The sequence below is a fragment of the Balaenoptera borealis genome, assembly GCF_965194805.1.
Source record: "Balaenoptera borealis genome assembly, chromosome: 16".
Taxonomy (NCBI): domain Eukaryota; kingdom Metazoa; phylum Chordata; class Mammalia; order Artiodactyla; family Balaenopteridae; genus Balaenoptera; species Balaenoptera borealis.
Genome location: NC_138872.1, coordinates 27,350,671 through 27,364,231, shown reverse-complemented (window position 1 = coordinate 27,364,231; position 13,561 = coordinate 27,350,671). Strand labels below are relative to the sequence as shown.

Sequence of the window (13,561 nt, the reverse complement as noted above, 5' to 3'; positions counted from 1 at the left end):
CTGGTCCAGGTAGCCCTCTCAGAGGCTGTCTGGCAGGCCAGGAACCTCTCCCACATTGCCTTTTGTTAATAGCTAGCAACAACCCACCTGTATTAGGACCACCGGCCAAAGACAACAGTCAGGCAAAGTGGGCAAATGGCCCAAGTCTCTACTTGGAGATGCCTCAGAGGGTGTGTCAGAAATGCTGGAATCCTGTCCCTCCTGTAATAAGCTAAACAACTATTTGCCCCCAAAGAGAATCAAAGCAGGAGGGAATAGGAGAGGTCATCCCACAAACCAACAGGAACTATTTAATCATTTATCCCCCCCAGGGAGTTCATTTACAGAAAAGCTTTCAAGTCTGATCAGCCTTAGCTAAAGAAAGCCCTCCACCTTTACCTTCCGCAACCCCACCCCAGTCTTCTGACCTCTACTGACTTGACCCCTTTGCCTTTTACAAGAACTGGCAGTGGGAAGAGTTGATGAAGTTGCAAAGAAATGGGAAATAAGACAGGGGGTGGGGTTCCAGGAGGTCCCTTGCTCTGTGGTAAACTGAAGTGCCTACCACACCCTAGGCCCAGCCTCTGGATAATTGCATTCTTAACATTCCTGAGTCCATGATGCATGGCCCTTTCCACCTCAGCTCCTTCAATCAATGACTTATTTTCCACAGGCTGCTTGATTTTCTGGGTTTTCTGAGGGGACAAAATACCTCTCATAAGCCCTGCCCCTCCCCGAGGCAGGGAGATAAGCAAGGAGATAGAACTGAGTTCACTGCAGAAAAGCAAAAACTGCCTACAATGACAGCCAGTAAAGAATCTCTCACCACTAGCTCATCCTGACTTGGTGATGGGCAAGGGAATTCTCTTCCCTGGCAAAGGAATGAGGCACAACTGCTGGGCCCAGAAAGTGTACCTGGGACCGACGACAACTACTACAGCAAACTTGCTGGTGTCCATCACTGTGCTCACATTAGCTCCAAGGACTGCAAGGCAAGGACGGCATGCCACATTTTTTTAGTGGAAGAAGCTGAGGCTCAAGGTAAAGTGGCCTGTCCAAGGTCACACGGCTAGTTACGTGAAAGGGCTGGGACTCACACCTGCGTCAGTTTGTTTCTGAAGTCTGTCACTGAATCTCAATGTTCCAAGGAGGCCCACAGACCAGGTTCTTGCTTTGCCAGCAAACAGTGCTCAGTGAAGAGGCCCCAGGGCCCCAGCCGGAAAGCAACAGGCGTAACAGCTGGAGCTCCCCAACCGACCCCAGGCAGTGAGGTGCAAAGTCCTTGGGCTTAATGAGTGACACAGCAAGAGCTCCGCAAACTGGCCAACCACACAGAAGGTTGCACGCTTTAGAGCCAATGAACATAGGAGCGCAGCACAAACACAACTGGCCCACTGGCACAGCTTACACCCTAAAATCAGACAATCCTCAGCCATCCAAACCAGTGGGATGCAAAGTCTGCTCATGCAAACTCTGAAATAAAGGAAACTTGATTTGGGGGAGGGAAGCCCGGGACAGGATTGACATCCCAGGGGAGTAAGATTGAAGGGGCTTGTGGGTCACTGATACTATCTTCTCCAGGCACTACACTCAGCACCCCTTAGCATGGTGAGCCATTATGTCAGAGTGAGGGGAACACTGGACTAACTTCCCACTCTCAAAGCTTTGGGGCCAAATGAACACACAGGCTATATTTTCCTCTGCAGAGAAACTGGAACACAAGTATGAAAGAGTAGGGTCATGAGGATGACCAGAATGAAGATGTCTGGTCCTTGCAGAACTAGGTCATCTGTATTTCAGAACAGTTAACCTCTTGTGGTACAATGAGGCCAGTCACGTCTCCTTAACAAACAACGTCTCCAATAATCACCCAGCACAAGAGAAAGAGACATAGGGGAAAGGCTGTTGGGAATCTGACCAGAGGCCAAGGAAAAGGGACACACAAGGGGCGTGGTCCTTACCCAGCCGCCGTTCTCCTGGATCCAAGGCTCTAGGTGGTCATTCAGGTAAGTGGCCATCCAAGCTGCGATCCGACTCACCAATACCTGCATCTCCTTGTCTACGCTTTCCACGCACAGTGCCCCACCGAAGGAGAAAAAGGCCACAATGCGACCCCAGTTCACCCCATCCCGGAAGAGTTCGTTCACTACCTGCTCAAAGCTCTGATATGCCGTCCCTGGGGTGATGTGGAGCTGGGATGTCAGGTCGCTGAATGCCCGCCGGTACCTCAGTTCAAACTCATCGCCTGCCTCCCTCAGCGCTTGCTTCACCGCTGCCATGGGGATCACCTCCCGGGCATCCAAGCTGCTGCTGTGGCCAGTGGCTCCATTCACCGCAGGGCTGTCTGCCAGGTGCCAGGACGGGTTGCCATTGATGGCACTGGGGGTTTCCATGTCTGATTCAGTCCCTTCTGGGGCCTCAGTTCTGTTCTCGTCCACATCACTAAACTGACTCCAGCTGTATCCTTTCTGGGAAAGCTTGTAGGAGAGAAAGTCAACCACCAGCTCCCGGTTGCTCTGAGACATTTTTATAATAGGGATGGGCTCCACCAGTCCATTGTCCAAAACACCTGCTCACTCACTGAGTCTGGTCTCTGCTTAGTGGTTCTCTTCTGAGATCCAAAGCCAAGATAAGGTTCTGAAGGGAGAGAAAGAGCTTCAGGAAAAAAAAATTAATATGCATGCCATTTACCCTACAACATCCCATTCCCCCTCCAGGTACCAGCACTGGGTTCTTTGTGGCTCTTATGAAGGTCTGGGTCTAGCTTCCAAGGGACTTCAATGAAGTCAAATTGAAAGCACCAGTGGGCTCTGAATCATCACACCGGCTTTTTTTTTTTTTTTACCTCAGCCATCCCATTTTCCCCAAAATGTCTTCCTCAGAAAGTCACCCCCATGGGCAGTCTGCCCCCCAACCCCACCCCCGCACCACCTACATTCAAATGTCTCGGGCAAAGGCAGGCAGGTGCAGCCCCCGGAAGATCTTTTGTATCATAGGTCGGGCTAGGAGGTGGCAGCCGGGATGCCGGTAACTCAACCAGCCTCGCGGCGGCTGGCAAAAAAAGCAGCTCCGGCTAAAGGGATCATGCGACCCGGCGGAATGAGAGCTCACAAGGCGACACAGGAATTACGAAGCTCAAGAACTGGCCCCCTCGCTTGCTTCCTCCTCCATCGCCCAGATCGAGGGCGGCCGCTCAGCAGCCGCGGCCTCCTGCCACCCGGGAGCCCAGCCCCCTCGCTCTTGCACGCCCCTTGGCTCTCCGCCTCCTACTGGGAGCAACGAGAACTCTCTCGGAGATGGCTGGTGTGAGGTTTAGTTTTTGTTTTTTTCTATTTAAGTACCAGCCCAGGGTGAGGCTTCCGAAGAAACCCTGAAGGGACTTCTCAATGGGGCTCAAGGTTTCGATGAGGGGCGGAGAGAGGGAAAAACTGCCTCAGATCTGCGCTCTGACTTTGGAAAGGCCATCCCCGGGCCTTTCTGGGCGGCTGAAAGCCAGGGACCCCCCAGAAACGCCGCTGGTTTTCTATGAATTCCCCAAAGGCCCTGGACGTGGCGGTGGCGGTGCGGGATTGCCGGGTCCTCCATTCCCCGCACGGACACAATGGCCGCCGGCGCCCTGCACAAAGACCGGGCGAGGGTGAGGCGCCGGGCCTCTTCTCGTGTCAGAGAGAGGGATCGAGGCCAGCTCGAGACCCCCCACAGCTGAGACCACGTTTTCCTGGGGACAGGCGGCTTCCTGGCGCCCCCGGGAGGGATTGGGGGCCGGGGGCTGCACCTCTCCGGAGCCCGGGGTGGGTGGGCTGCGGCCTCGCGGCTTCCTCCGCGCGTTAGGCCGGGTACCCGCCCGGCCACCGCCCCGTTGCTAGGCAACTGCTCTCCCTCAGGGGCGCCCCCTAGACCTTTCTGGGAGGAGGGGTCTGGCCCCCGGCGGCCCGCCCCGGCGTAGCCAATCAGCGAGCCCAGGTAGCACGCAAGCAGGACGGCGAGGGCTCCCATTGGGCGCAGCGCCTGCCACGCACAGGGGAGGCGGCGCTCTCACCTGCGAGCCCCGCGAACCGTGGGGGGCCACATACCCCCTTCATGGGCCAGGACATTTTCGGACGCGAGCGCTCTTCGCGGCCAAGTTCCGCGCCGTGGACCTGGGCCGGCCTACCTGGCTGAAGGCTCGCGCTGTCTCTTCCGAACGAGTCGGCCTCAGTTTCCCCTGAAGAGACCGGGAGAACTTGCAAGCTCAGTCACTTCCGGTGCCGCGGCAGCGCGCGCGAGCCCGAGACGCAAGGGGAGTGCGCGCCTTGAGGACTGGCGTCAAGAACTGGGCGAGAGCGCCCCCTTGCGGTAGAGCTGGGGAACCCGGAGACGGAAGAAAAACAAAAATCAACGTTTACATTCACATTTCCATTCGTTCATTCATTTAGCCACTTTCATCCACCCGTCAGTTTATATATCGAAAAAGCATCGCGTTGTGGCTGAGAACCTGTGTCTGGGATTCCAGCTTTGCCGGTTGGGCAAGTTACTCAACTGCTGCGTGCCTCAATTATCCTTAACTGCAAAATGAGTAAAAACCAACTTCCCTCATTGAGTTATTGTGATGATTAAAAAAGTTGTTATTTGTGAAGTCCCTAGTATATGTTGCATAATTTCTCTCAGCAAATGTTTATTGTTTGGATTGCTGAAGATAGAGTTAGGAACAAGGCAAGACATGGCCCGTGCTTTCATAGAGACTTAAACCCTTGAGATGCAGAGAGACAGTAAACAACTAAGAAAACGAACACGGTAATTTCAAATAGTGACTAGTGCTCTTAAGAAAGCAAATCAGGGTATTGTCGTAAAGAGGGTGAAGGAAGAGGTGCTCCTTTAGAGTGGGTGGTCAGAGATGTAAGCCTTGTCCTCCCTGCCCAGTGAGGAAGAGAGGCATTTTTTCAACTGTTTCGATTGTTTGTGTAGGTTGCCAGAGACGGCCTCTTTGAAGAGATGACATAGGACCCAAGACCTGAAGTGTAGGAAGATGCCAACTCATCGGAAGAGTTTAGAGAACATCAACCTTGGCAGAGGGACTGGCTTGTACAAAGTGTCCTGAGGCAGTAAGATCTTGGCATGTCCCAGAAACTGAAGGAGAAGCAGTGTGACTGAGGGAGGGCAAATGTGGGGTGAGAGGAGGTTGAAAAGTTGACCATGGAAGTGAGTTAGACTTGATTCTAAACATTCAAAGGTGTCTTATTTTGTGGTAATTTAATTGATTAAAAATAGGATGTTAAAAATACACCAAAGAGCATAGAATTAAGTCCTCTTCCCACACCTGCTTTCCAATCCCTAGTTCCCCTCACAGAGGTTGTCACTCTTAAGCCCTTTCCTCTGTAGTCTTTCAGAGATGGTCACTGTATTCACAAGCAAATTTATATGTATAAATGTTTTTACACAACCAGTCGTTTGTTACAGACACTTCTACATCTTGCTTTTTTTTCGCTGAGCTCTATGTTTTTAGTCGGCCTTCATTTTTTAAATTAACACACAACTTTATAAAGATATGCCATAATTTACTTGCCCAATCCCCTATTTGGGAACACTTAGGTAGTTTCCAGTCCTATCTTATTATAAATAAAGCTATAACTTATCCATTCGTTATTTTGCATATGTGGGAGTTTATCTGTTAAGTAAATTCCTGAAAGTGGAATTACCAGTAACTGAGTATATGATTTGTTTTTTGTTTTGTTTTAATGCATATTGGCAACATGCTCTACATAGCAGCTGTACCAGTTTGTCCTCCCATCAGTAAAGTATGAGACTGCCTATTTCCTCACATCCTGAGCTACACAGTGTGTTATCAAACCTTTTTATCCTCACCAATCAGATAAAAACTGAGAGACACTTTTATTTTGATTTCTTTTTATTAAGAGTGAAGTTGAGCGATTTTTCATATTTATGAGTCTTTTTTGGGGGGAAGGTCTTGTTCTGATGAATTCTCTATTCATTTCATTTGCCCTTTTTTCAGTTGGTCTTTCTGTTGAACTTTTTTCTCATTGATTTGTAGAATGTTTATCCTTTTTCTTTCTACATATAAGTCATAAATAGTTTTCCAGCTTATTATTTATTATCATGGAAAAACTTTTATTTTCTATGTATTTTAATGTATAAATCTTTTTCCTTTGTGGTTTCCAGGTTCTATGTCATTCTTGTGAAGACCTTCTCCGTTTGATATCACAAAAATAATTCTGTTTTCTTCTACTTGGTTTCATATTTTACATTTCAATCTTTGTTCCATCATAAATTCCCTTCAGTGTAAGATGTGAGGCAGGAATCCATAAATTTTTTCTAAATAACTACCCAGTTATCCCAATATCATCATCTTTTCCAACTCACTTGAAATGTCTCCATTACCATAATCTATATTCCCAAGTGTATTTGTGTCAATTTCTGAATTTTTTATGTTCCATGGAAAGTTTTTTTTTTTTAATTTATTTTATTTATTTATTTTTATTTTTGGCTGTGTTGGGTCTTCATTGCTGCAGGCAGGCTTTCTCTAGTTGCGGCGAGCAGGGGCTACTCTTCATTGCGGTGCGCGGGCTTCTCATTGCGGTGGCTTCTCTTGTTGCGGAGCACGGGCTCTAGGTGTGTGGGCTTCAGTAGTTGTGGCATGCGGGCTCAGTAGTTGTGGCTCCCGGGCTCTAGAGTGCAGGCTCAGTAGTTGTGGCTCATGGGCTTCGTTGCTCCGTGGCATGTGGGATCTTCCCGGGCCAGGGCTCGAACCTGTGTCCCCTGTACTGGCAGGCGGATTCCTAACCACTGCGCCACCAGGGATGTCCCCATGGGAAGGTTTTAAACTGGTACAGGACATGATCTGATTTCCATTTTTAAAACCTGTGGTGTCACAATCACTTCAATGTGGAAATTAAAAAATAATAATAAATTTATTTATTTATTTTTGGTTGTGTCGGGTCTTTGTTGCTGTGCACGGGCTTTCTCTAGTTGCCGTGAGCCAGGGCTATTCTTCGTTGCGGTGCGCGGGCTTCTCGTTGTCGTGGCTTCTCTTCTTGCGGAGCACGGGCTCTAGGCGCACAGCCGTCAATTGTTGTGGCACGTGGGCTCAATAGTTGTGGCTTGCGGGCTCTAGAGCTCAGGCTCAGTAGTTGTGGCGCATGGGCTTAGTAGCTCCGCAGCATGTGGGATCTTCCCAGGCAAGGGCTCGAATCTGTGTCCCTTGCGTTGGCAGGCAGATTCTTAACCACTGCGCCACCAGGGAAGCCCTGGAAATTTTTATTATGGAAGTCTCTGATGTGCTTTGGGAGCCCAGGAGAGAGCAGATGAGTGAGGGGTATTTTAGGTGGAAGGCACTGCCTCAGCAAAGGCATGGAGAGTTCACAGGAGAGTCCAGATGGGATGGCTAAGAGGGAATGGTAGCAAAGGAGACTGAATGTAAACACGTATCTGCGTGTACAGGACACTAAATAGGCACTGGAGGAGCCAACCAGGCTTTTTGAACAGAAAGGACATGAAGAGATTTATATTGGGGGAAGATAGAGCCTTTGGGGAAGGGAACTTTGCAATATTTATCAAGAGCCTTAAAAATGGCTCTGGAAAGATCATTGAAAAATAATCTTTGATTGGAATTGAATTTAAGAAAAGAAGTGAAATGCAACCAAATTTTATCCACAGAGATGTTTATACAAGGTTATTTATAACACAGGAAAGAAAAATTAAAACTGAGAATTCAGTAAATAAGGTGATACTTTAAATGGGTTAAATTCACACATATTTAATGATGGGGAAAAATACTCAAAACATAACACTTTGTAAAAAAAAAAGGGTTACAAAGCTATACTGAGAATTATTCTAATTTATTAAAAAATGTACATTACATGCAACATATAGTAGAAAGAATTATGCCAGGACACAAAAAGGTGGTTATTGCTACATAATCAAATTATGGATGATTTTATTTTCCTTTTTATAATTTCTATATTATCTAAACATGACTTTTTTTTTTAATTGGAAAGCACTGTTTAAAAAACACGTTTGCTGAGATTTAGATGACGAGGAGATGCTTATGGTGTAATATTAAGTGAAAATAAAAGTATACAAAATTAGATGTGTGACATGATCTCAACTCTAAATACCATGTATAGGAAAAAAGGCTGGGAAGTCAATATGATAAAGACAAAAGAAAAATGGAGAAAGCCCTTGTGCAGATGCTAAAGAGGAATGGAAATAGAGTGGTCAATAAACCAGAGATTGAGGTAGATGCTCAACCTCACTAGTTATTAGGGAAAATGCAGATTAAAACCTCAATGAGATAGCATTTCACACCCACCAGATTGGCAAAAATGAGAAAATCTGCCTTTTTTTGGTAGATGGTTATTCAGCAGTTAGTTGTGATTTTGGTGTTTTCGTGAGAGGAGGTGAGCTCAAGTCCTTCTGCTCTGCTGACGGCACTACTGCCTCGCCAGCAACTCTCTCACCTCGGCCAAGAAAATCTGATAAAATCAAGTGTGATTCAAGAATATGGAATAATTTGGAAAAAATTGTATTGTTACCAAGTAGAATTGAAGATGCCTACAACCTATGACCCAGCAATTCTATTTTTTGATATATGCTCTAAAATAACTCTTAACACATGTGAGATGCAGGTATAAGGATGTTTATAGCAGTACTACTTGTTTTAGCAAAAATATGGAGGGGCTTCCCTGGTGACGCAGTGGTTGAGAATCTGCCTGCCAATGCAGGGGACACAGGTTCGAGCCCTGGTCCGGGAAGATCCCACATGCCGCGGAGCAACTAGGCCCGTGAGCCACAATTACTGAGCCTGCGCGTCTGGAGCCTGTGCTCCGCACAAGAGAGGCCGCGATAGTGAGAGGCCCACGCACTGCGATGAAGAGTGGCCCCCGCTTGCCGCAACTAGAGAAAGCCCTCGCACAGAAACGAAGACCCAGCACAGCCATAAATAAAATAAATAAATAAATAAATTTAAAAGTTAAAAAAAAAAAATATGGAAACTACCCAACTGTTAATTATAGCAAATGATTAACCAAATAGTAGTATGTTTGTACATAGTAATATGACCCAGTGAAAAAATAAGCAGATTTAGCTATACACAGCATGAAAGAATCTTAGAAACACATTGCATGAAAAACATTGCAAAAGAATAATGCAGTATGATTCCATTTATATATAGTTTGAAAACAGGCAAAATTAATTGACACACTGTGTAGGGTTTGTGGTAGCCAGCCACCTCCAAGAAGGCCCCCAAAGATCCCTGCCTCCTGGTATTCGCACCTTTGTGTAGTCCCCTCCCACAATGTTCTGTGTGATTGATAACAAATGGCAGAGATGATGGCATGCCTCTCTTTCTCTCTCTCTCTTCTATCTCTCTGTCTCATCACTCACTCTGGAAGTAGCCAGCTGCCATGTTGTGAACAGCCATGGAGAGTAACAGTATGGAGAGGCCCATGTGTAATGAGAAACTAGATCTTCCCGCCCCACCGAGCCTTCAGATGACCCAGCCAGCAGTTGACTACAAACCTTATTTGAGACCCTGAGCCAGAACCACTCTCTTAAACTGAATTCCTGACCCTCAGAAACTGTATTAGATAATAATGCCTGTCATTGTAAGCTGCTAAGTTTGGAGGTAATCTGTTCTGCAGCAATAAGTAGATAATTCATACAGGGTAATATACCTATGTGGTAAAATTATAAAGAAGTATAAGGGAATAATCAACACAACATTCAAGATAGCCATTGCACCTTCACAGGGGAGGGTACAGGATGAACCAGGGAACAGGATAAAATTGGGAGCTTGAAAGAGAATAGAAATGTTCTTCTTATTAAATTAAATTGTATGTATGTGTACAGAATGTGTTGCCTTACTATTCTTTATACCTTTCATTCATTTTGCATATACGTACATTTATATTTGTATCTACTCAATATCTAATAAAATCAGTTTATTAGATTTAAAAGACTAGAAGGAAATACACTTAAATGCGAAGAGTGGAGAGGTTGCTTCTAAAGGCTAGGTTATAGTTATTTTTTGGTTCTTTATTATTTTCTATATTTTCCAAATATTACAAACAAGTAGGCAATACTTTTGAAATGAAAATTTTTAAAATATATAAACACACACATATGTAAAATACAAAAATGCATGCGTGTATAGATATAGATATATGAGGGTTTGTATTTGAATTAAAAGCCTTTGAAAGATTCACACTCATCTTTTAACACTAATTTTTAAACTGAGGAGTGGGATTGACAATGGGGTAGGGTGGGAGGCTTAGGGCATTTTCACTTTTTACTTCATAAATATTTATAAACTCATATGGATCTGGCTGCAAATCTTAACTCTGCTGTGTGACCTTGAGTAAGTCATGTCACCTCTTTTGAGCCTTGGCTTTTTTCATCTGGAAATTGAAAATAATAGCACTTACCTGGTAAGGGTGTTGCAATGATTAAATAAAGTAATAAATATACAGCACCTAACATATATTCTCACTCTGTCATAAGCATGTATAATATTTGTAATTTAAAAACTTTTTTAACATAGAAAAAGTCTCCAATATTAAAGTACTTTGACCTAGGCCAGGGCCCACTGCAAATGGAGAGGATGGAATTTCAAGTGATTTCCCTCTTCCAACTCCAGAAGAAGACAAAGGCACCGCTTGAGTCTGGCTACCACTTACCTTATATGAGCTTATTGAAAAAAAACCCTGCATCAGTAGTTCCTCTCTATCCCCCCATCCCCCATCCCCTGGCAACCACTAATCTAATTTCTGTCTCTATGGATTTGCCTATTCTGGAAATTTCATATGAATGGAATCATACAATATTTGTCCTTTTGAGTCTGGCTTCTTTCATTTAGTATCATGTTTCAGGTTCATCTGTGTTGTTGTATGTATCGGTATTTTATTCCCTTTATTAAAGAATACTATTCCATTGTATGGATTTACCACATTTTATTTATCTACTCATCAGTTGGTGGATACTTGGGTTGTTTCCTATAATTCATCGCTTTTAATCACTGTGTGCTAAGGTGTGTGTAATCCTTCCTCCAAAATGGATTACGCATCAGCTAGGAAGGAAGAGACCAGGACACCCACAGAGATCCCTGTGTTTGGTTGGAGGGGAACTGCAGAAGACAGATCTTTTTGATGACTGTCACCAGTGGCTCACACTTGCAACCTTCTCCAGGGGGTGTCCTTGGGTGATCACAGCCACCTTGCCTGGAGGTGTCTGAGGGTTACGTCGCTACCCAGAGCCAGTGACCAGCTATTGTCTGTTCTCCATGAAGCAGGAGGTCTCCAGTGAGCTGGAAGGCAGGCCCAGATTTCTGGCCTGGTGACCACTGGTTGGATGGTGGAGGGAGTGACAGACACGGAGTGAAGAAGATTTGGAAGGGGCAGGAGTAGACGTTGGGTCTTTCCCTCTCACTTTTTTTTTTATTTTTATTTTTTTTTCTCACTTTTTAAATATAGAGCTTGTCTCCCCCTCCTCTCTCCTTTGCAGACTTCTCTCCCCTTCTATAATAAGAAATAATAAATTCAAAGCACACAAATAACACATGGATATATTCTTTTAAAAAGATTAAAGATAAAGATCCAATTATCTATCCTTTCTGTCCATGAGTCCTGTTTAGCTCCTTCCCTCTGAAGTTCCCACTCTTGTCAGGTTGTTGTGAATTCTTCCATACCTTTCTCTCTATATACACATCCATGTTTAGGAGAGGTAATATAGGGCAGTGGTTAAGGGTTTGGCCTCTAGAGCTGGCCTCCTTGGGTTCAAATCTTGGCTCTGTCAGATACAAACTATGTGACCTTGAAGAAGTTGTCTAACCTCTCTGAGTCTCAATTTCCTCAATCTATAAAATGGAAATATAATATTACCTACCTCACAGGGTTATTGTCAGGATGAAATGAGTTAACTATGTGCACAGTACTCCAAACAATGCCTGGCATATGGTAAGTGCCAGGTAAGTGCTAGCTGTTAATACTTAATCATACCCATGGGAAAAGTGGTACACTTTTTTGCATATTTTTTAAAAACATAATGATCAACTATACTTCAGTAAAAAAATATAGTTCTTAAAGTTCAGAAAAAAACCCCATAATGGTTTCATAATGAAAAAAAACATAATCAATCAGCACTTTGTGTTTTAACTCAAGAATGTGTCTCAAAGATATCTCCATATCAGTCCAGATCTATCAAACTCTTTTTGAACTGATGCTTAGTATTCCATCCTATAGACAGTTTATTGAACAATCCCCCTCTACTAATGGACCATTCGGTGGTTTCCAATTTTTCACAACTACAACGCAGCAGCCTACTAATTGATTTCCCTATTTCCACTCTTGTTCCCCTTCCCCCTGTTTTCAGCACAGCAGCCAGAGTTATCCCGTTAAAAGTAGAGAGTAAATCAATGCTCAAAACCCTCCCAGGACTCCCACCTCATTCAGAGTAAAAATCAGCTTCCTTACTAAGGCCCAGTTGGTCTGCATCCTGCCCCAGAATATCTCTGGCCTCATCTCCTGATACTCTCCTCCTTGTCCATTTGATCCAGTCACCCTACCTTCCTAGCTATTTCTAAAACATGCCTCTCTGCTCCTGCCTTTACACTTGCTGTTCCCTCTGCCTGGAACATTCTTCCTTCAGATATCTGCATGGCTTACTCCTTCACCTCCTTCAGGTCTTTGTTCAAATGTCCCTGAACTACCCTATTTATAATTGCAAACCCCTTTCACATGGATAAGGCCAAAAGAGTAATGACTGAGGGACTTCCTCCGTGGTCCAGTGGTAAAGAATCCACCTTCCAATGCAGGGGACGTGGGTTCGATCCCTGATCCGGAAACTAGGATCCCACATGCCACGGGGCAACTAAGCCCGCCCGCCACAACTACTGAGCTCGCGCTCCTCAACGAGAGGGACTGCATGCCACAAACTACAGAGCCCACGCGCTCTGGAGCTCGCTCGCCACAACTAGAGAGAGAAAGATCCGCACACCACAACTAGAAGTCCGCACGCAGCAACGAAAGATCCCGCATGCTGCAACTGAGACCCGACACAGCCAAAACAACAATAAAGAAAATAAATAAATAAATATATAAAATAAATAAACAAAAGAGTAATGACTAAAATCGTGGATAGAGTCTACCAGATAGGTCTGCGCTTCCTTCCAGGTCTAAAATTCTGCTTTGGTGATTTCAGAGCTTGAAGTCTCCCATTCGTAAATAATGGGAACTTGAGACCCAGCCTACAATACAATGGATGCAGAAGGAATGACAAGAGAGGAATCTTTTGGGCCAGGCTTACCTCTTGTTAATCTGGAAGGACTTGGGAAGTTCTTGCACACATCCTGGCCTCCTGGCGTTGCCTCATTCACTCATTCACTCACTGAGCACTTTCTGCCTAGCAGGCCCTGGACACAGCACAGCTTTGATACCCCTTCCTTCCTAATATAAAGCAAGTACCTTTACCTCCACCCCTACCCGTGGCCCTGCACATACCTTGAGGTCGGTGGGCAGCCACAGCCTAGGCAGACCCTGCCCTCCCTTTGTCCCTGTCCAGCCCTCCCTTCCTCCTCGACTTGTCATGGCTTTGC

At 45.4% G+C, this 13,561-nt stretch overlaps 1 protein-coding gene across 7 annotated transcripts in view; it reads right to left on the bottom strand.

Annotated features, from left to right (window-relative positions):
* The window catches only part of BCL2L1 (BCL2 like 1), a 51,827-nt gene extending 47,575 nt beyond the window's left edge, over positions 1-4,252 (bottom strand). The window contains exons 1-2 of one of the 7 annotated variants that reach the window (XM_082358931.1): positions 4,133-4,252; positions 1,941-2,616 (exon numbers count right to left, since the gene is read on the bottom strand). In XM_082358931.1, coding sequence (XP_082215057.1) covers positions 1,941-2,504 — 564 coding nt within the window. In that variant the 5' untranslated portion in view covers positions 2,505-2,616; positions 4,133-4,252. Of the gene's footprint in view, positions 1-1,940; positions 2,635-2,914; positions 3,844-4,018 lie in introns of those variants that run through there. The other 6 variants (XM_082358932.1, XM_082358933.1, XM_082358930.1 and 3 more) reach the window with 6 other exon arrangements.
* Positions 4,253-13,561: the final 9,309 nt, after the last annotated feature.